Below are 21,448 nucleotides of genomic sequence, written 5' to 3' on the forward strand. Positions count from 1 at the left end.
AACTTTTTTACAGTGCCATATCGATTTACAAAAAGATATGGTGACGTTCGATGTGAGTTGTCCGGGTCTCGGTTGCAGGTTACCAGCCTCAAGGGATATGTCATTGTCCGGAGCTGAGGCTCCGTTCCCCTGCACAGTTTGCTCGTGGGACGACGTCCGATCTGTGGGGTATCCCACGGGATGATCCTAGCCTCATGTCAACCCGCGTGCAGGGCCGCCACCCAATAAGATGGAGAGATGGTGGGAAGCTGGGGGAAGCTCGCGTGCTCTGGCAGTCACTTATGTAGGGGTCAAAAGGGCAGCGCATAAGAAGTTTGCAGAATCGATTCCTCCAACGTAGCTCTCAGCCAACGGCATCGCTGTGCTGGTACTACCGCTCAACTTCCGAATGTTGGGGGAAAAGGAATTCATCGAACTCCAGTCTCCTCGCTTATGATGATTCATCGGAGCTGTCGTTCCCGCAGAGCAAATACTAGCGCTCTCTTAAGGAGAGCTGAACCCCCATCGATCGGACTTTTAGGATCGAGCGTACTTGGGTATTTGAGCCCGCCGAGCTGCAAGCACGAGACATCTGTTTGGGTTCTGTCCCCGCCTGAAAAAAGAAGACAAAAGAAGAAGAAGAAGAAGATCCGGTTCGAATATCGCAAGGCATGCTCTTCTACCAACGTTGAACTGCCTCGTCAACCGTCCGGTTCATTGGTCTGCATTGCAATGCCGTATGACCGAAAGGTTTGCGCATTTGCAAAACACAACCTTCATAGAAGTCAACTTTCCGCAGCATCCAAAAGTCGCAGGCAAAAGCTGCGAGAACGAGAACGTCTTCACAATATAGGTACAGATGATCGCGAATTGCAGGTCCAGTACTTCCACAGTGGTGGGCATTTTTGACGGATGGGCACCAGATAAGCCCGTCTGACTCGATTATGGGAGGTCACGGGGCGCAGGTGGCCACAGCTGACACTGACGTCATCCTTCCCCGGTTTTGACAGCGCCAACACTTGGGGATCTCGGAAACTCGCCTAATTTCGCAGCTGCCAAGAAGCTGTCCCAAATTCCCGGATTGGACCCCTAAGAACATCGTGCTCAAGCTTGCCGATCTTGCATACCTAATCCATCTATCTAATCGAGTCCCGTCAGACTTCTAACCTATGATAACGAGAGAGGACCATCTCAAAATGAGCCGTGGAGACAATGACATCCAGGCGCGGTGATACCATTATCACACTTCCCAACAACCAACAGTATGCAGTGCCATCACGAGGAGGAGGGGGTCTCGGCCCCGTCGTCCCAACGGATGGCATGATGCCGGAAAAGCAGCCGCGAAACAACGCTGCAACAGCCGCATCCGCCGCCTCGGTGCGGGCCCTGACATCCCAGGCCATCGCCTTCTATTTCCGCGCGCCTGTCAAGGCCTTCTTCCGGACCAGGGTGGATTACCTCGCATACGCGCGCTCCGTCCATCATGCCCAATCCCAGTTGCACGCCCGTCCGCTGGGAAGCGATCGCGCGACATCTAGATTGACCGCAGCTCTGCAGCAGACATGGACCTGGATGCGCGCCACGACTCCCGGCGTGCTGACGAGCGCCGTGCGCCACGACGGCTGGGCCGTGATCCCGCACCAAGTGCTACCGCCACTGATCGCCAACGTGAGTGTGGGTGCCGTACTGTACACGAGCTACCTGCAAATTCTCGGTACGCTGCACCCGGAAAGCGCGCGGGGCAACAAACGCGCATACCCACCACCGGAACCCATCCAAACCTTCACGGCCGGGTTTCTGGCTGGCAGCATCCAGAGCTTATTGGCGGCCCCGCTAGATGCGATACAGGCGCGCTATGATCATCGAGATTTGATGCCAGCCAGCGGAAAGGGGAAACCCCGGAGTATGTGGTCCTTCAGCGCCGAGAAGCTGCGGGAGATTGGGTTGCGGGGCATCTTCGCCGGCTGGGGCCTGAGCTTTATGAAGGACTCCATGGGCAGCGCCGTCTTCTTCACGACCTTCGAGTACGTCAAGGCACAAGGGTACATCAACTTTGTGCGGTGGTACTACGGCGGCCTCAGCCAGGAGATCGTGGATCTCCTCGCCATGAAGCGCCCGACGGACAAAGACAAGATGATGAAACGAAGCAACCAGAGCAAACACGAAGGCAAGCCGACGGTGATCAGACCCCATTACGCCATCGAGCCCGCATTCCTCCTGCTTGCTGGTATCGGCGCCTCCTTCGGGCAGCAGATCCTGCTGCACCCCCTGAATCACATACAGACCAAGCACTGGGACCACCTGGAAGAACTGGACGCGAAGGCTACAAGGCTTAGGGAGTCCCAAGCCGCCAATCCGGGCAAGCCGCATCGGAAGTGGAGGATGATGCGGGCGTACTACCGCGCCTACCAAGAGACGTGGGCACAGCTGGCGGCCGAGGCGAAAGCGGAGGGAATCAGTCTGACGCGATGGTTCTACCGGGGATTCTGGTGGAACACGATCCGGCAAGTCCCCAGCACGAGCGCCGGGCTGATCATCTTCGAACTGGTGCGGCGCAAGTACGGCATGGGCACGGAAGAAATCCGTATCACGAAGGACGGATATGATATTCTTTTGACCTAAAGCTAGAGAGAAAGAGGGTGGTAGATCATGGATATACGGGCGTTGGTGGCGTTTTATATTAGTTGTTGCGGTTCAGATATCACTCGGCTCACTTTTTCCATATATAGAACCACCACTCATGCCACTACAGGGCGATTGCTTGCACATGATTCTTGTTGAGTATATAGACTAGAACTCCTCTAACACGCAGGACGGGCTGCAAAATACCAAGAAAAACATATAAAAAGTGAAGCTGAAGATCCAGTACACTAGAATTCTCCAGAGACTCGTTGTAGTCGCAACATACAAAAGCCGAGTCGGGCTTTGGCTCGACGATGTTCGGCGTTTGCGTGCGGATCCGGAGTGTAAATGGCATGATGACGCAGCAAAATGGGCCGGTCGCTTGCCGTTAGCGTCCGTCCACTAATCGTTGAGCACCTCCGAAATCATCAAAGCCATCAATCATCCGTTCCATCCTTTCCATCTCGCACGTGCTTTGCGTTGCATTCAATTGTTACATACCGATTCCCCGAAGCCAATTGGCAAACTGAAGCATCGTCGAGACATCTTCAGCATCGAGTTGGCACTCAATTGCCGGCTCTGGGCCTGGTCGCTTCTTTCGAATTTGGAGTAGGACGGCCAGCCCACTTTGAGAAAAGACCGCGGCCTCGCGTTGAAGCCGGCAAACAGAAGAGAAAATACGGAAGCAAGATGAAGCCCCACGATGCCTTGAACGCTACCGATGTCCACGAGGCCCAATGGGGAGGCCACTCGTGGCGCGGTTATCGGTGCCACCAAATGGGGCGCTGCGTCTGCCGTCTTGGGCGCTGCTGCATACGCCTTCTCGCCCCTATACCGCGGGCTGACCGTTCAGTTCAAGGTGTAAGTAGCAGCTTTCTTTTCTTATTTGGTATTGTTTCCCCTTCGTGACTTAGCTCCTTCTCGTCTGGGGGTTTTCTTTCAGACAACCAATATGAGGTGGGGATTCCTTTCCTCTCGCGGTGGTATGCACAAGACACATCCATCCTCTTGCTCCCCGCTGTGTGCATATATACATGGGTATATATCTACCTCTATAATCTTTCTGCATTCACAAGACAGCAACCAAGGACCCATGTATTGACCCGCCTCTGCAGATACATCCAAATGTCCGGCATGATCGTCGGCAGCATGATCGAGGCCGACTCGCACATGCGCCAGTACGAGCACCGGGTCCGCATGCAGCGGCAGATCGCCCGGGACCGGGCCAAGTGGGAGGCCCTCGAGCGCGAGTTCGCCGAGGACGAGGGCGGCCCGCCGCCGCCGCCCAGGCCGCGGCACCTGCGCGAGGCGGAGGCGGAGCTGGCGAGGAAATAGGGGTAGGGTCACCAACAATGAGTGTATGAGAGAGAGAGAGAGAGAGAGAGAGAGAAGTTAAACTCTCGAGACTTCTGCAGTGTATATATGTTCTGCCATACCAAGGCTTTTCGCAAAGGGGGCATGTGGGTATACCTCCTTTTCTAAATACTACTGGAACGGGTTGCCATCAACAATTGCATCAACGTTACGAAAACCAATCACCAAAACAGATTAGGTAATGCTCTCTCATAAACACACGATTTATCTACTCATCTATCTGAGGAAGTGGTATCTCAGAGATCCAAGCCAAGCACATAATCATTAAACTCGTGAACGCCATGCCATGCAAGTCTTTTTTACCGATTTCCCATCACACACACACACACCACCGAATTTGAACTTTATCAACATCCATTCCCCTTCCCTAGGCCTTGATCAAGCACGCGCAGCAGGCGCCTCGAACCGCTTAGGATCCATGTTGATCTTGCACAGCCGGGCCACGCAGCCGCTCAACTGCAGCAGCGTCTGGACGCCCTCGAGGATCTTCATGTGGGTAAAGCCGATCTCCTTGATGAACTCGAGCTTGCTGTGCTCGCTGAGGGTGGGGATGGTCTTGGTGACCTTGAACATGGTGCTGATGATGTCGTGGCTCGAGTAGCCCAGGTCCCAGAGCTCGCGCAGCGTGTCGAGGGCGCTGTCGACTTTGCCCTCGTAGCACGCCTTGAGCATGGCCTGCACCTTGATCGGGTGCGGCGAGTCGACCACCTTGAACACATTGTCGCCGCTCACGAAGCCGAAACCGGCCCACGTACTCTGCAGGTTGTTGATAGCCTGCCGCATGTCGCCCTCGGCGCTGAACACCAGGGCCGCGAGGCCGTCGTCGCTGTACTCGACCTTCTCGGCCTCGATGATTTGTAGAAGTCGCTTCACGACCTGGCTGTCGGTCAGGCGGGCGTAGCGCAGGATGGCGCAGCGCGACTGCAGGGGCTCGATGATCTTGTTGCTCTGGTTGCAAGCAAAGGCGAAGCGGGTCGTGTTCGAGTAGATTTCCATGGTGCGGCGGAGGGCCTGCTGGGCGCCGCTCGTCATGGAATCGGCCTCGTCGAGAATGACGATCTTGTGGCGGCCCGCGGGCAGCGTGACCTTCTTCTGGGCGAAGCCCTTGATGCGGTTGCGCACGACGTCGATACCGCGCTCGTCCGACGCGTTCAGCTCGAGAACGGCCTCTTTGTAGCAGTCGCCCAGCAGCTGGCGCGCCAGGCACAGCACGCTCGTCGTCTTTCCGATACCCGGCATGCCACTGATGATGACATGCGGCATGTTGCCATCTTTCGCGATGATCTTGAGGCGCTCGATGGTCTCGGTATTGCCGACAATGTCGTCGAGGAATACGGGTCGGTACTTTTCTACCCTGTTATTCACAATTGTTGTTTAGTTTCTTGTTTGCAACACGGGCAAAGAAAGGCTTTCAAAAGGCATCACTTACCAGGGGAGCTCATAGTTGACGGCGCCATTTGTGGCAGCAGTCAGCGCCTTCTTGGCTGCTGATGTGGACGACTCGCCGACCTCTTCCTTTGCTTTGGGCGGCATTTTCTGTTGCTTTGTGTCGGTAGGTGGTAGTGGAATGTGCCTGGTCCCGAGCTGGCTGGTTGATGGATAGAGAGCGGCAGGCCAAAAACACTTAACGCGGTCGGAAGCTTGTAATTTGTCCCGCGACGCGTCAAGCTGGGCTGGACGCCTGCCCCACCAACTACTTAGACCTAGGCTCATTGGTTAACTGCTGGTAACCACCCCTAGGCAGGACGACCTTTCCCTTCCCAATGCTAATTGGCGTTTCGTTTGGTAGCAAGAGTGATCGCATACAATTCACCTGGAAGTGAAGTAAGCAGGACCCATGAATTAGAGTACGACCATGTGTTTCACCAAAGGCCACATAAGGATGTTATCATCGCTCTCGGATTCGGGCAGTATGCCTTTGACCAACTGTATTATCTATCACCCTTGGTATATGTATAGTTATCTACTCTATGTCCGGTAGTCGCCATTGATAGTAATGTATTCATGCGAGTAGTCACAAGTCCAGTATGTGGCTTTTTCCTTGCCCGTTCCGAGGCGAACCAAAATCTCGAGATCCTCATGCTCCAGGATCTGCGCAGCCCGGGTCTCGTCTACCATCTCCGGCTCACCATCTACAAGAAGCTTCAGCTCCGGGCTTCCATCAGAGGGGACAAAGGAGACATTGGTCTTCTCTGGGATGATCTCGGTGATCTCGTTCTCGGCGGAGCCACCGGGCTCCGAGATCAGCGAGTAGCCCGTGGCGCACAGGATGCGGCCCCAGTTGGCGTCCTTGCCGTATAGCGCCGTCTTGACGAGCGGCGATCGGGCGATGGTGCTGGCGATCTTGCGAGCGCCCTGCTCAGACGAGGATTCGGTCACATTGATGGTGACAAACTTGGTAGCACCTTCTCCGTCACGGACAATAAGCTTGGCCAGGTCGGTGGAGAACTCGGAAAGAACAGTCTGGAATGCCCGGTAATCCTCTGAGCTCGCGCTGGAGACTTCCTTGCCGCCCGCGGCACCGTTGGCCAGAAGAGCGACGGTGTCATTGGTCGAAGTATCGCCGTCAATAGTGATGCTGTTGAAGGACTTGTCAACGGCATGCTTGAGCAGACCTGGCATAACCGCCGAAGCAATAGGTGCATCAGTAGCAATCACACCGAGAAGCGTAGCCATGTTGGGGTGGATCATGCCTGCGCCCTTGGTCATACCAGCGATGCGGTATTCTACCGAGGGGGAAGAGGGAAGGCTGAAGCTCTTGGAGATAAGCTTAGGGAAGGTGTCAGTTGTGCAAATAGCTGTCGCGCAGGTTAACCAGTGATCATGAGATGTTCCGAGTTTCCCGTGAGCTACAGAAACGTTGTCCAGGATCTTCTTGATGGGTAATCTGATGCGTGTTAGCCCGTGAGTCATTGGTCACCCTTTCATGAGCAGCTACTCGCCTTTGTCCAATGACGCCGGTGCTCATAACGATAGTCGCCTTGTCGGCTCCTAGAGACTTGTCGGCCTCAGTGGCCATGGCTTCGGCATCCTCCAGACCACCCTTGCCCGTCACGGCGTTGGCGCATCCCGAGTTGATGAGGACGCCTTGGAGCCCCGCATTGTTCTTCCGCTGGAGGAGAGAACGGCTGAACGTCACGGGAGCGGCCTGGAACTTGTTCTTGGTAAAGACGGCAGCCGCCGCACAGGGTCGATCCGACGTGATGAAGGCAAGGTCCGGCTTGGTGGTGTTGCCGGGCTTGACTCCGACAACGGTGCCCGAGACCTGGAACCCGCGAGGGTACGTGCCGCTCGTGGGCACGTACTTCTTCTTCGCGGCGGGCACCGCGCCACTGGTGGACGCGGAGTACATCCGCCTGCCCCATTGGACAGGTAAACGAGTGAGCATCACCATTTTTGCAACAATTGACGAGGTGAATAGAGTTCTCTGCTGCAAGATGCCTTTGAGTCAACCCTGTAGATCAGTAGGAAGTTTAGCGGTGTAGAGCGGCAAAATCGCCCCGGTGCTCGACCGATGGACGGTGAGTGCTATGTTACAGGTCTCACGAAAAACACCCCAACCACGGACAAGAGTCATTGAAGAAGTAAGTGAAGAGAGGCTTCCACTCGTCAATCTTGGCGCCCTGCTTCTGCAACTTGAAGTCCTCGTGGCTTTGAAGATAGGAAGCAGGGTTGTTGGCTGGAAGGTAGGGTCTGATATCGGCAATGCTGAGCTTGGTCGCCCAAGACGAAGCTCGATTGAAATATATATTATCGCTTGCTAAGACCTATTTGGAAGACCTCAGCGACGAAGCGCTGATTATAGTACAAAGTCTTATGGCAAGAAGCAGTTTATGACAACTTGCAATCGCTTCATTCAATTTGCCAGCAAAACCCCTCCTTCTTGCTGCCGTAGGAGAAAGGCGGAATCAAATCAGCGGACGAACAAGAACTAGCCATCTGCCAGATACTCATTACGGAACTGACGTTTGTTCCTCATCAACGATCAAGCACATCCCAGGACGCCCCTTGACCTCGGCGATGGCCATCATCGACGCCGTCCCCTCTCATCACAAAAGAGACCTCATCAATCGGTATCGGTTCATCGGGCTCTTCACTCATTCGGCAAGTGCATTTCTCTCGTTCGCCGCATAGAAAGCAGAACTCGGTGCCGCATACGCATCTGGATAACATCTAGTTAGCATGGCTTGATCCCCCAAAGAAGGCGGGGATGGGAGATGCCGCGCAAGTTGACAGATAAACTTACAGCATCTCGCTGCAGCCCTCCCCGTGTTCGATGACGGTGTTGCACTTGGGACATTGCCTCCACCCTTTCTTCTTGGCCAACTTCAAGATCATATTGACATCGGCGTCTTCAGCGCAGTCTCCGGCATGCCAGGCTTTCCCACAGGGGACGCACGTGAACGTCTTGCACTTGGGGCATGCCGCGAGCTGGTCGCCGTCGCCGACGACGACGAAGGGCTCCGGGACGAACTCGAGACAGCAGTGGCAGTACGCCGTGACGGCAGCATGGTGCTCCATGCGGGCCTGGAGGTAGTCGCTGGCGATGTCGGGGCCGAGGAACTCGAGTGTCGCAGGCGTCGGTTCGATCTCTTCGCAGCAGCGCGGGGGGCCGGCCGAAGCCGCCGTTGTAGGCGACGGAAAAGGAGTACCTCAGGCAGTCCTTGCACCAGGCGTGGGCGCAAGGAAGGACCACGAAGTCCTTGCTGTGTTCGGTGCAGAGAATGCAATACTTTCGCTTTGCGTGACCTTCGTCGTCCTCGCCGCAGCTACACGCTTCCTCGCCGCAGCTACACTCCTCCTCGGGACTGTCCGGACGGCCTTCCATGTTGTGGTCGCCGATGTGACCCTCATCGCCCTCTAGCACTGTTCTTTCAAAGCTCCATGGAATGTAGGGGAGACCTCCCCTCGACGGAAGGCGCGCCGCCGCCCTGTTCAGTCGACATGGCTGGTTAAGACGGTAACGTTCACCAGAAACCACTTTATTCGACCAGTCTCCCCAGAAAACAAAAATCGTAGAAGCTGAAATTGAGCCTGAAAGAGAAATATAATGTAGTGGTATATGACCTACTGCCAGGCGTATTCTATTCAATCTAACAGTTTCGGGGAGAACCGCTCAGCGTTTCTGCCTCTAAACACCGCAGATAACCCTCCTGATACCCAGCGTTGGCTCGATGGCCCCTGCTGTTGGTGGAAATGGCGATACTCGCTCGCCGCTTCCCTGCCATCGGCAAAATCTCTAAGCAGGTTGTGCGTGGGAAGGGTCGGGTGGCTTTCCATTCCTGGTAGTTTCATGATAAGACCGCCACTTTGATTTACCTAGTCCAATTTTAACCTCTGGCATGGTAATGGCGAATTAGTTCGCAACACAGATTACCTTTCAGTGAAAGTATGCCACTCAACAATGGGGCATTTGAGAAGGTACGAATCAGCCAGCTCTAGGATGGCTGACATAACATGCGCTGCAATTATTGAAGAAAGGGGTCACCACATTTCTACTGTTGATATGGTTGCGGTTGGCTGCCCCGCTACTTCCACAACCCCGCGACCCCGCGGCCCCGCGACCCCGCATGGTCGCCAAAAGGCATCGCGCTCCGGCCAAGGGATACTTGATATATCTGATCCATCAAAAGTACGAATCAGCCTAGGAACGACGGGATCAGTGTATCGAAAGCCTCCTCCGTTACCCCTAGGTCGAACTCGAACGTCGTGATGGTACTGCGAAGCCGCACCGCCTCCTGCCTCTTCACCGTCGCCTCGTCTGGCCGGCCCATAGCATCGAGTACCTGCGACATCTTGAACATGGATCGTGCTACCCTGGGCGCTGGATCAAAAGTCCCTTCGAGGACCTTGATAGCCCTCCGAATGTGACCCCTGAGAAACAGTCAGTAAGCATGTGTGCCATTTTCTTTCTTTTGGTGCGCAGGGAGCTATGGCCTTACAAAGCCTTGTCGTATTCCTTTTCGCGAAGTAGAAACCCCGCCATCTTGTGCAGGCCCAAGCCTGTTTTGAACTCGTCAGGGGTTATTTCTTCGCAAATCTTCAAGGAGAGCTCGGTGTTCTTTCTGGCTCCCTCGGGATCGCCCTGGGCTTCTCTCACAAGCGCAAGATACGAAAGACCCCTGCGTCATGTATCAATAAGTGTAGACAGAAGTCTGATGTGAAGGGAAGCCACAAATATGATAAGAGGATGACACTCACTGCCCGTATTTTTGCGACTGTTCTCCAGTCGTTTCTTTGAAGAGCCCGAGTCCTCTCCCGATGTATTGTGATGCAAGCTCCAGCTTTTCTCCTTTGCCCTGTATCAGGAGTCAGCGTCTTGCAGTTCATAACTGTCCATAACCAATACGCACTTCCGCATCATCGTCAAGCTTGCCCTGTTTCCAGCAACACAAGCCAACATCAAGACAGGAGAGCCCAGTAGGAGACCCGTCGTGCTTGCCGCTCTTCTGGCATTCTTCATGGATATGCACAGCTTCCAAGCACGAAGCCAGTGCCTTGTCAAGCTGCCCATCTTCCATGTACACAATGCCTATTGAGTAAAGAGTATTACCCAAAACGGGATCAAGAGGACTCAACACCTTGCTCCGGATGTCCAATACTTCTTGACAAAGCTCCAAGCTCTCTTTAATCCTATTGCACTCGAAGCGCACACCAGCTAGGTTGAAGAGGATCGTGGCCAGCGTAAGTCGAGATTCATCGATTTCCGGGCAAGCTTCCTTTGCCGTGTTGATGAGAGGCTCTACCTCGGAGAACAGACCACGTTCTACCATGTACCTGTTTTTCGATCAGTGGATGGGTTACTTCAAGATCGCAGGTTGATGTGTTTTGGGAACCACATTTACCATGTGCAGGCACCCAGAAGGCTTGCGAAATTGGCATTTTTCTCGCCTTCTTGGGATAATTCCTCCCATCTACGTCGAAGGAACAACACATGAGGCAAGTATGTGTTGCAACGAGACCATTCGCTCCACGTCGGTTTTCCCTCCACTTCACGAGGAAAAGACCTGTCTAGCAAAGACACAACTTGACCAAATACTTCTACCTTGTCAGCATCTTCCATGCTGTAGAATCCGACAGACTGTACAAGGCGGTGGATGCTGATATACTTGTCTGTGTGCGAGACGAGGCCGGAGCTGCAGAGACCATCCAATGCCTCGTAGAAGCTAGCAGGTGCCATAAGCTATAAGGCCGTGATTCAAAAGGCGCATTTGATCACTCACCTGAAGCTGTCAGCAAGAGGTACGATTGGCACTGGATGTTTGCTACTAGACAGAAGGAGTTCTATGGGAATCTTGTCGGGGTCGAAGTAGCACAGGACTCTGAGCAGAGATTTCGGTCCATCCTCTAGCTTGTCAATCGAGAACGCTGTTGCTATACTCTGAGGATACTCGGCTGATGAATGTCTCTTCTGGTACAGGTCCTTAGGTTGTTGACAGTAGAGCGCCAGGAAACGTGGGATGTCCATGTGAAATCGATCGATGTAGCTACCGATATGGCAGAGCGCAAGAGGTGAGCCGCCCCATTCCCTGAAAGCCAGATCCATATCCTGTGCGCTTTCGTGTTCCTTGTCCTCCCCCACAATACTGAAGAACAGTTCCTTGGACTTGGCTAGACTCAGGGGGGACAGCTCCAGCATTTCCGATTGACGATATTTGGCGATGTAGGGGCTCCTGCTCGTCATGATTATATGGCCGCCTCCCCCATGGGGCCAAAAGTCGTCCAGATGTTCGGGCTCATCGACGTTATCAAGAATTAAAAGCCAAGGTTGGTCTGGTCATACCGAGTTAGCAAGGTGGGATACTTGCTGGAGCTCCTCTCATACCGGTCTGCTCCAGCCACATTTTCAAGAAGCGCGCATTCTTGCTAGGCTCTGCTTCCATGGATGCACCTTTTAGTTTCATCTTCACAGCGCACTCCGAAAGAGTGTTCTTGATCTTCGTGGGACTGTCTGCGGAGACCCAGATACAGGCGAAATACCGATCCCCATACTGCTTGCAATAACGGGCTGCGAGCTGTGTTTTTCCTATCCCGGGGTATCCGTTGATGCAGGTAACTGCAGGCCGTTGTTTGGTAGAAGAAAGTTGACGCACGAGGTCTTCTAGCTCTTCAGCACGGCCTTTGAAGTGCTGTGTCACACTGACTGGGATGCGCTCTTTGGATAGCTGCAATGTCCCGGTATCGGTTGGAATAGTAGGCGTTCCAGCATAAACGCTCAGCCTCTTAACCCACGCCTTGATCAGATGCATGGCCTTTGTGTGCTCTTTTTCGAAAGTTGTGGATTGGCATGTAGCTATACGAGCATGAAAGATGTTAGCCCATAGTAAAGCCTTCCACCCTTGGAAAAAAGCGAACTTGCCATAGGGGTTCTTCGACAGTTCAGAAGCCAGTTGAAGCAGCCCAGGGGCGAGTGCTGTAAATAAGTGGACAACTTTGCTGCTGTAGGCGCTTGGATGTTGTTGGGGGAGTTTGCATGGGAGTTCGGTCGCCAGTGTGAGGTCTTCGAACAAATTCATAATCCTTTCCGTGTCCTTACTTCTGCGATACAGCTCCTATCTAATTGATTAATAGATAAAGGGAGGGCGGCTGAGACATTGGAAATCTTACTGCCAGGATCAAGGCTGAACTCCCCCAGATCATAGCCTCCCACCTAGGATCCTTGTTACCTGCCGCAGTGTCCAGGAATTGCTTCGCGAGCTCGACAAAATCACTAAGGCATTCCAACGCGCCATCAATTCGCGTCGTGTATACGTTGAAGCTGCTTGTGTTTTTGGAATAACCTGTCAGATACTGGAAAAGGTGCTCGCGGCTGATGATGGTCGGCAACTCTCGCAGCGCCGGTTTACGTCGAAGCTCATGATCGAAGAGTTGACGGATACCGTCCATGGGACAAGAGTGGTGGCTGGCCAGTGGGTGCAGAGATTCGTGCGCCTTTGGAGGAGATGGTGTGCTGTGCCGAAGTGGGCAGGCAGGCAGGCTCTACAGCCGTGGCACACGACACATTAAGAATACCTACTGCAAGACCGTAAGATCACGGCTACCATGTCACACACCCAACTTCATGGCTGTGAAGTCAGGCTGCTTGGTGCCCAAGGGTCCTGATATGATTCAGCTCCAGGGCTGACCATGACCATTGTTTCTCCTAATGGCTTTCGATTCGCAAGGTGTGTACACCAAATGCACATCGGGTGATATTGGGCAAAATTCTTGCATTGTATATTGCATCAGGCTGTCGTCCCGCCGGCTCGAGTTTTGATCTCGTTTCTGAAGTTGAGGTCAGAGGTAGGTAAGAAGGTCAAGTAAGTGCAACTCACAGGCCTTGGTCAACGACATTGAAACCGGAAGTCACAGCACTCTTGGACCGACATGGACACAGCTGACCCCGCCATAGAGCTGGGTGCTTACACTCCGTCACACTGCAAGTTTGGTGAGTGCGGGTGCAACCATCCCGTTCCTCCTCATCCCACCTTACACCTTTCAACGATTGGCATCTGACTGCTTTTTTTTTTTCTAACATGAACTGGTGTAGAGCCTATCGAAGTCTGTGGCCACCATCGCAACCTCTATGGAACAGTTTCAGCCCAAAAGACAAGACATGACGGCTCATCCTCCGTAGATGTGGCATTTCAGGCTTATTCTGTTTTGGCCAACTTCAAACATTGCCAAGAACTGTTTTCAGCGATGGCCCCCAGTCGCCATGCCACTTCTATCAGCCAGACCGGCTCAGCTTGTTGGCTCTTGGACGCCTCTGTCAAGTTGCACGAGTATCTCACAAGATCTGGCACGCCTGACGCACTGACATGGGACTCTGCGGCTGCGTACCTCCAACAACAGTCGCTGCTAAGAGGGATTGGGGACGGAGACATACAGCTGTCGCACTACTTTGTGTTCTGCCTAGTGGGCACGATGACATGCTTGTACCGGCCTTCTAAGTCGGGTGCGATCAGTTACAACTGGAGGCTCTTTGAAATCGAGACCTGTTCTGCTACAACCTCGCATAGCTTTGGGTGCTACTCCAACTCGACGCCGTACCGCCTAGACACCAGTTTCCCCATTGGGAACTTCCTAAGCGGCTACGGCAACATACTTCCTCTCTCAGACAAGAACGGGAGAACATCAGTCGACGAGGAATGGATACTTGACCCTACCAAACTCAATGCCGACATCCTTGGCAATATTCTGAAGATAGGAGTAACTTGGACAGACACACTGGGTGCTCATTTGGACTTTGACGACGTCTCGAACACCCTGTATCTCTTTCGGCAGGCCACCATTTGCCTCCTCAATGCTACACCACCCGAGGAAGGGCGCACGATAGTTCAGAGGTCGGTCGAGCATGCCCCTTCTAATCGGACACTTCCTTCCGGGCCAATAAGCTGATTATTATACATAAGCTGTGTTGATGGTGACATCGCCAGTCCAGACGAAGTTGCACAGCTCATGCAGGAGATTTTACTATCTGTGCACGTCTTGTATGGACAGTGTCCCAAGTCACGAAGAGCCTTCAAGGAGCACCAGGTTTTCAAGGAGATCCCCCAACGGGATCGGGACCGATTGCTTCAATCATTGTGTAACGGCCAGGCAGACCTCACAAGCTTCGATCGGCGACAGAAGCGTTTCTACAACATCAAGACCGACTTCCCCCTCCTTGGACCGAGGCTGCTATCCCTTGCCAAACATGCACAATCCCAGGAGCCCACAACACTCAAGCAGCTATGGAGGGACAAGAGGAAAACCCTTCAATGGTGGACTTTCTGGGCTGTCATCGTTTTTGGATCCGTGTCCACTGTCTTGTCGGTTGCTCAAACGGTACTTTCTGCGATGCAGGTTCACTATGCTGCCTCAGACCCACGTCCATGAGATTGACACAAGTGCCTTGGTTTACTGGAAATACAGTAGCAAAACGGTGTCGTATGGTTCGATACAGCCTTGTTTGTGAACTCGTGGGTAGCACAGCCCGAGCCGTGTGGCTGCTTCCATCTAATATATCATCAGAGTACAGTGATACCGAGAGAGCTGGTCACATGTGTAGCGGAACGTTCACATCGGGCATAAATTGAGGCAGTGTTCTTTGTCGCTTTTCTATAGATAACGGATCTTATAGCCATCAGTCCAGTTGGGCAGGATCAGCGCTGCCCAAGAGTTTTCTGTTTGCTGGCATGGCAGCTCCCTGCTACGGCGGCATGACTACACCCACCCAATCAGGCTGAAGCCGCGTTTGTCTTCTATATGCAAGACAAAGTGAGGTGTTAAAGCGGGCACCAATTGCCCAACTCTTCTGAGTCTCAAGCACGCCCCGTTTAACCATCATTAATTGTGTGTATGCCAGCTCACATGAGCTTCCGAAGGCGGGCACCAATCAACCCAGGATTGGAAATCACTTGCCTCGAAAGTGAGCAGAGCCTCATCTAGCCGAATGGAGACTGAGCCGGCGGAATCTCAATATGATCAATAAGAGATAAGTCGATGAAATGTTTGGTTCCCGCATAAACTGGCAGAAACGACAAGCTTCAAATCGGAAGCGCACCGCTAGCTCGAGTATGTTCCGCTGTCCCTTATGCCCAGGTTGCTCGTTCATGACATTGCTGACTTTCACCTGCTGCCCTAGACCGGATTTGCCCCTGATGGCCGAGCCCACCAAGACAATTTCCAGCTTTCCAGCTGAAGCTCCTCAAACATCCGGGCCTGATAAGAAACAACCATGGCGTGCCATCTATCCATGTCTTCAGAAAGCCCTCGCCGTCACAGGGGCGCCTTCAGTGCAGCTACCGGCCACGAATGTTGCTAGCAGCTGGCACTACCTAGAACGGGGACTTCTACCTCGCCCTCAAGAAGACTTACTCGGAAAAATGATTCAGGAGAAGTTCGATGGGAAGCCATGGTACGAGTCAGAGAAGGACCCGAAGCCTGACCCGAAGCCTAAGCCCAAGCCGGAGCCGGAGCGCTGTGAAAGTTGTGGAAACTCGCCCTGCACATGTAGCGTCTTCGAGGGTGGTTGATCTTTTTGCGTGATGTAACATATCGAAGTAGTATCTGGTTCTTTCATGGTTCGGTGAATCGGGTTTCTATTGGGGCCTTCACCCAAGCCCGAATATGTATTTCATCGCAGGTGTCATGGGTAACGGACTTCGAACATGGGCTCAACTGCAGTATTCATATATGAGAAATGAAAGAAGCACAATGCATAAGTCGCTCCCTCGGGAGTTTTGCGAATTACAACGGAGGTGAAGTCACGTCAAGTTTAATACGTACGTAGTCATATGTAACATGTATGATTAGACCAGGGGTGTATCAACACCACCAACATGCACGAAGTCCTTCCCCGCTTCCCTCATTCGGAAGCAACATCACAGCAAGCCCATTCCTTGAATGCAATCTTCTCACAATGAGCTCCAAAGAGAGTAGGTGGAGTCTGTTTCCTTTCTGCCATCGTTTCCAATAAACCAACGCTTACGCGTTTTGCTGTTCACCAGTCCTCTCCGCGTTCAAGAACGGCTCCGCGAAGTCGTTCCCCGATCTCGCCCAAGCCGAGTCGGAGTGGCTGCCATGTCGCAAGACCCAAGGCACCTTCAACTTCATCTCGCCCCTGCCGAAGTGGGACGCCGAGAAACCTTTCAACTTGGCTCTGCCGCTCCCCGCCGACCAGCCGAAGACAAACTCCGTATACGACCGCCACGATGTCCAGATCAGCGACGGCAGGGGCAGAGAAAGCGATTTCTCTCTCGACGTTCACGGGTTCGCGTTCGCAGAGGTGCCTGACGAGGGGAGTTTACGAAGCGAAGATGCCATCAAAACGGAATATGTAGCGCGAATGGAGTTGTGGCTGAAAGAGTACCTTGGTATAGAAAGAGTGTTTGCTTTTGATTACGCAGCAAGTTCCACCTCTCCTTGCGAACATCAAACATATATCTGTTATTTACTTGCTGAAAGGTGGCTTAGTTACGCGAGGTCAAGCACGGCTTTACAGATGGCCAGCGGGTGGTTTGGCGCGAAAGAAGACCGGCAGCTAGGAATGCACATACTGGTAAGCTGATAGAATACACTTTCAGGGCACCTTGAAGGCTTATCAGATGATGAAAGATCAGACACCAGAGGCAGCCATGAGCCGGCTGCGACTGTACTTTGGTAACGAGGCAGAAGGGTTGGCACAAAAGCGAGTGCGGTTCATCAAGTAAGCAAGCTTCACTTACCTCAAATATAGCGTGTAGGTACATGTAGCTAACCCTGGCTGTAAGTATCTGGCGTCCACTCATCGAGCCGCTAGAGGATACTCCTCTTGCTGTATTAGACGCTCGAAGTCTGAGAGATTCTGATCTCATGGCCCATGACATTGTCTATGCCCACTACCTAGGCGAGAACTACCTCGTCAAACACAACGACGACCATCGTTGGTACTACTTCAGCCGTATGAAGACCCAGGAGTGCATCATTATAAAGAACTTTGACTCTGAAGTAAATGGTGTTCCCAGGTGTTAGTCTATATTCCTGTCATGTCCCATTCAATCACCTGGCTCTTCAGCAGTTATTCTCGAGCCACCGATGCCGCCATTTCAAAAAGTGCACCTCACTGACCATCCCAACCGACTTAGTATGCCCTCATGCTGCATTCAGGGACGTAAACACACCCGAAGGCGCGCCATGGAGAAAGAGTGTTGAGGTCAGGTTGATTGCTTTCGGCTAATGCAAATGGAACAGCCAGGTTCCTTCGCGACTCAAACTTCCTTCCTAGAGCCTGAATCGTTATCATTATTTTGAAAGAGAAGGGTATCGAAGGCAATGGGACCTGTCAAAACAGATGTTGGTCGCTGATTCTCTTTGAGGTAATCGTCCACAAGGCTCAGCAAGCCAAGGTCCATCCCTAGAGATATGTTAGCCGTATACATACAGTCAACTCAACAAGGTAACTACTCACCTCTGGGCGCAATGATTGAGAGAGACACGGGAAAGTACTCCTGGTTTCCAGAGATCTTTGACATGTAGGCACATTGGCCGACTAGGTTGAGTCAGTATCATAGATGGCAATGATACCCCTCAGAAATACAGTGTATCATGTTCATACCTGGGACAATGATGTTGGGGAGACCGCAGAAGGATGCATGTAGGTTCGAGTCAAAGCCTTCGAAGATCCGGTCTTCAGGGGGGCTGCGGTTCTGTTAGTTCACACACCAGAACGAACGCAAGTCAAGACGACGTACGGCAAGTATTCATCCCGATAAGCAAGACTGTATCGAGGAACGACTATGATAGAGCTGCTGTCGTTGAGCACATGCTCTAGGAACCATTTGTTGTGCATCGCGACTTCGGCCAGCAACTCCTGCTTTCGAACGTCTGAAATCATTCTGCCCTGATCCCTACCGAAGAATAACAATCAGCACCAATGTGCAGTTGCAGAACTTGGGCGACTTACCATAGATACTTGGTTACCTTACAGACATATGGATCCGAATTGTATCTTTCCTTGTACTCCTTACGGAAGTTGGCAAGATATGTCCAGTATTCACTGTAGGTTATGTCGATAAAAGTCTGGACCAGGTTCTCTTAGTTAGGAACATATAACTTGGGCTGCGAGGTTCGTGTTGCTTCTTACGTTGCTGAAGGTCTCATAGAAACCCTTGTTTTCTGCTTCGGGCTTCGTCTCATCCCATAAATCGCTAATAGATAGAAGGACTTGCTCTGCACCAAGCCAGTGAGCTAGCGAAGCAACCCAGTCGTCCGCAATCTTTTGAACAGCATCGCGGTCAGACCTGTAGTCTTCTAGGAGCAGTATTCGGACCGGTCTCCAGGGTGTTAAGCAGTTTACTATGGCTCGCGGCTCTGTGTCTCTGCTGCTTGGTGGGAGGATGGGTGCATTCTGAAGCCAAACCCGGCCAAACCCTAGCATCGCGTCGCTGCTGCGCCCCAGGAACCCGGGCGTATGGAATTCGCTGGTTTTGGTTAACTCTGGAATGTGTATGGGTACCTAGCGTACTTACGCGCATGGCAAAAAGATATCCAAAATGGGTTTGCCGTCGTGGGATGGGCGGAAGCCGTAAACGCCATTAGCAACAGCTGGATCGCGAATACTTCCACCGGCTTTGAAGAGGCCATGTATTAGAGATTAATGGAACCTTCAAAGGTTAATGACGGCTTACTCACAGTCAGTGCCTAAGGTGATGTCGAGCCATGGATATTGTGCCAGACTTGACGCTGAGCCCGTACTACTGCCTGTTGCAGCCAGGTATCCATCGCCCCGAGCATTAAAGGGATAGAAGTAGTCAGACCAATCCCCAGTGACCTCTTGGCTGGCACCAAACTCGACTGTCTTGGTCTTGCCCACGATAATACACCCAGAATCTATCAGCAACTGAACATGCGAGGAAGAAGACGGCCTTGATTCTGAATGCAGGGTTCGAAAAGCACGGTTTCCACAACCTGTTGGAACCCCTTTCAGATGGTATAGGTCTTTGACTGCAACTCTCCAACCAGACAATGGCTTCTTCTGTTCGGCCTTGAAGGGCAGTCTGGAAGGGACCGCAACACACAGTGATGAGGATCCATACGCTGCAGCATTGAGGGGCTCATACCTGTCGAGCCATCAGAAAAAGAAAGCATCAATCAAGAGGATCGTATGGGAGTAATTGATGGACGTACGCTTGAGGGTTGTGTTGAGAAGGAATGGTGCTGAGAATAAAGGCATTCTGATCGTCAGGAAAGAGCCTCCAGGCCTTGAACAGACCACTGGAAGAGTAAAAGTAGGGCCCTGGAGGAATTCGGGTTTTGGTTGAGATTTGGTTAAAACAGGTGCAACCCCAACCCGACAAAAGATTGCAGGCATTCTTTTCGAGGGATTTATCTGTTATCAGCAGAACAGTTGCGAAGAAGCCGTTGCAAAACTCGTCGTTCTCCAGGAAATGGCTGTGTTCTTTTTCAAGATCGCCACTTTGGTCCGTTGAGCTGGGGAGGGCCAAACACGCTAGCGGCTTAAGCTTGGCTGACTTGGTGGCAAACGGGACCTTGAACTACGCCTCGGTTCGAATTAGTTTATCCTTCTTCGTAAGTTAATCTCACTGTAGCATGCTGCAATTCGGGAACATCACTCACATCACAAGTGCTTTGTATAGCATATGCCCTGGAACCAAGGGTAATGACTGTCGTGGCCCGAGGAACCCCCCGATCGTCTTGCGCCCGGTCGCGCCACCCGTGAAAGGCAGTAGTGAAGTGCCGGCCGGCGGGTGGACACAGCCGATGAGACAGCTGGAAGTCGGGGTCTGGCCTGCTTTCATTGTTGGGGTGTATCGCTAAGGCCAGGACCTTTTTGGTCATCTTCGCTTCACCTCTACTGTTGCAGTAACAGAGTTGAGGTGGGCAGGGAAATCAGGACCAAAATGGCGGCTGCCCTTACTTCAAGTAGGCAAGCAGGTTAGGTACGTAAGTATGCATATAGACAAGCACATAAGGTAACCAGCGATTGAGTTCGAGACTCTCAGACAGTCCGCAGTCAATGGACGTTACATGAGTATCTTGGATTTGACGAGACGAATGGAGGTGGCGGGGTTCACTGGCGCCTTACAGCGGCACCTGTGCATCCGTGATAGGTTCTCCTTGATTCAACCCCTCGGATTACTACGAGCAAACGAAGCTTTCGCCGGTCTCGCGTTACAGGCTTGCCTCATTCTTCTCGAGGTGGTACATTAATTTCTCCCGTCCATCTCATTTGCTATCTTTAGTCTCGGCTTCGCATATGTACGCAAGCAAACTCCGTTTGTTTGCCGCAATGCTCGCCGCTCAGACGCATGGTTGGTCAGGGCGAGCACCAAACGTCGTGAACCTACCTACCAGCCCCGTCAATGGAGGAGAAACAAGAAACGAGCAATGTAGGGAGTACGGACTCCTATCAATATGCCCAATTCAAGGAACACCAACCGCCCCGCCAAAAAAAGGTCGCGCAAACATCAGTGTTGGGGAAAAGGTTCCAGATGAACGTTGGGTTTGGATAGGGGGTCGGTAAAACGAAATCGGTCTCTTGTTATTCTTCCAGCCTTGAGAGGCGACGAGGGTAGACAATACCGGCTCACCATATATACATCTAGCTCATGTGGCCAGGGTACCAAGCACTCCATCACTTCTTCACTTCAAGACCCGCTATGGCGCTGTGATAAAGATACTTGCAGATTCACCTCCTTGGCATGATAGATTGCGATACCCCTGACCCCCTATATTCGTCTCTATGCGGGGCCTCTATTATTAGGGCTGAAGGTGCAAGAGTCTCCGACTTTTTGGTATGAACAACCTGAAGATATATATACTCAATCGTTGATTATGTATATATATAGCACTTTTACCACCAGGCTATACCGGCCCATCTAAGGAGCCCTGGGTTAGTCTAGATAGCCGTTCGAGGAGATGGGCACTCATTGATTCCGAGTGAATGTGTTCAGACTTTAACGTAGCTATGGCTCGAGGAAAGAAGCCATCAGATCAATGGAAAGACGCC

At 52.5% G+C, this 21,448-nt stretch overlaps 10 protein-coding genes across 10 annotated transcripts; 5 read left to right on the forward strand and 5 right to left on the reverse strand.

Moving 5' to 3' along the window:
- Positions 1-1,191: 1,191 nt before the first annotated feature.
- Positions 1,192-2,601, forward strand: PG986_004364 (mitochondrial carrier; the record flags this gene model as incomplete). Its single annotated transcript, XM_066840586.1, has 1 exon — positions 1,192-2,601. The coding sequence occupies one exon, from the start codon at positions 1,192-1,194 to the stop codon at positions 2,599-2,601; it is 1,410 nt and encodes a 469-aa protein (XP_066703213.1).
- Positions 2,602-3,322: 721 nt separating this feature from the next.
- PG986_004365 (uncharacterized protein) lies at positions 3,323-3,936 on the forward strand (the record flags this gene model as incomplete). Its single annotated transcript, XM_066840587.1, has 2 exons — positions 3,323-3,462; positions 3,717-3,936. The coding sequence occupies 2 exons, from the start codon at positions 3,323-3,325 to the stop codon at positions 3,934-3,936; spliced, it is 360 nt and encodes a 119-aa protein (XP_066703214.1).
- A 417-nt stretch (positions 3,937-4,353) lies between these two features.
- Positions 4,354-5,508, reverse strand: PG986_004366 (uncharacterized protein; the record flags this gene model as incomplete). The annotated part of the gene is made up of 2 exons (XM_066840588.1): positions 4,354-5,329; positions 5,405-5,508. 2 exons carry the CDS (start codon positions 5,506-5,508, stop codon positions 4,354-4,356), a joined length of 1,080 nt encoding a protein of 359 aa, XP_066703215.1.
- A 435-nt stretch (positions 5,509-5,943) lies between these two features.
- Positions 5,944-7,369, reverse strand: PG986_004367 (arginine biosynthesis bifunctional protein argJ; the record flags this gene model as incomplete). Its single annotated transcript, XM_066840589.1, has 2 exons — positions 5,944-6,773; positions 6,829-7,369. 2 exons carry the CDS (start codon positions 7,367-7,369, stop codon positions 5,944-5,946), a joined length of 1,371 nt encoding a protein of 456 aa, XP_066703216.1.
- A 584-nt stretch (positions 7,370-7,953) lies between these two features.
- PG986_004368 (uncharacterized protein) lies at positions 7,954-8,803 on the reverse strand (the record flags this gene model as incomplete). Its single annotated transcript, XM_066840590.1, has 3 exons — positions 7,954-8,137; positions 8,222-8,502; positions 8,540-8,803. 3 exons carry the CDS (start codon positions 8,801-8,803, stop codon positions 7,954-7,956), a joined length of 729 nt encoding a protein of 242 aa, XP_066703217.1.
- An 811-nt stretch (positions 8,804-9,614) lies between these two features.
- On the reverse strand, positions 9,615-12,861 carry PG986_004369 (uncharacterized protein; the record flags this gene model as incomplete). The annotated part of the gene is made up of 8 exons (XM_066840591.1): positions 9,615-9,849; positions 9,918-10,097; positions 10,177-10,274; positions 10,329-10,752; positions 10,821-11,141; positions 11,199-11,748; positions 11,801-12,527; positions 12,583-12,861. The coding sequence occupies 8 exons, from the start codon at positions 12,859-12,861 to the stop codon at positions 9,615-9,617; spliced, it is 2,814 nt and encodes a 937-aa protein (XP_066703218.1).
- Positions 12,862-13,341: 480 nt separating this feature from the next.
- PG986_004370 (uncharacterized protein) lies at positions 13,342-14,835 on the forward strand (the record flags this gene model as incomplete). The annotated part of the gene is made up of 3 exons (XM_066840592.1): positions 13,342-13,402; positions 13,505-14,300; positions 14,394-14,835. The coding sequence occupies 3 exons, from the start codon at positions 13,342-13,344 to the stop codon at positions 14,833-14,835; spliced, it is 1,299 nt and encodes a 432-aa protein (XP_066703219.1).
- Positions 14,836-15,599: 764 nt separating this feature from the next.
- On the forward strand, positions 15,600-15,974 carry PG986_004371 (uncharacterized protein; the record flags this gene model as incomplete). Its single annotated transcript, XM_066840593.1, has 1 exon — positions 15,600-15,974. One exon carries the CDS (start codon positions 15,600-15,602, stop codon positions 15,972-15,974), a length of 375 nt encoding a protein of 124 aa, XP_066703220.1.
- Positions 15,975-16,360: 386 nt separating this feature from the next.
- Positions 16,361-17,451, forward strand: PG986_004372 (uncharacterized protein; the record flags this gene model as incomplete). The annotated part of the gene is made up of 5 exons (XM_066840594.1): positions 16,361-16,376; positions 16,449-16,999; positions 17,046-17,132; positions 17,184-17,205; positions 17,264-17,451. 5 exons carry the CDS (start codon positions 16,361-16,363, stop codon positions 17,449-17,451), a joined length of 864 nt encoding a protein of 287 aa, XP_066703221.1.
- Positions 17,452-17,687: 236 nt separating this feature from the next.
- PG986_004373 (amidase signature enzyme) lies at positions 17,688-20,277 on the reverse strand (the record flags this gene model as incomplete). Its single annotated transcript, XM_066840595.1, has 10 exons — positions 17,688-17,833; positions 17,888-17,968; positions 18,035-18,117; positions 18,171-18,326; positions 18,383-18,498; positions 18,563-18,719; positions 18,948-19,047; positions 19,111-19,538; positions 19,606-19,973; positions 20,023-20,277. 10 exons carry the CDS (start codon positions 20,275-20,277, stop codon positions 17,688-17,690), a joined length of 1,890 nt encoding a protein of 629 aa, XP_066703222.1.
- Positions 20,278-21,448: the final 1,171 nt, after the last annotated feature.

The sequence above is a fragment of the Apiospora aurea genome (genome assembly GCF_038362705.1).
Source record: "Apiospora aurea strain CBS 24483 chromosome Unknown utg000003l_segment0_segment0, whole genome shotgun sequence".
Taxonomy (NCBI): Eukaryota; Fungi; Ascomycota; class Sordariomycetes; order Amphisphaeriales; family Apiosporaceae; genus Apiospora; species Apiospora aurea.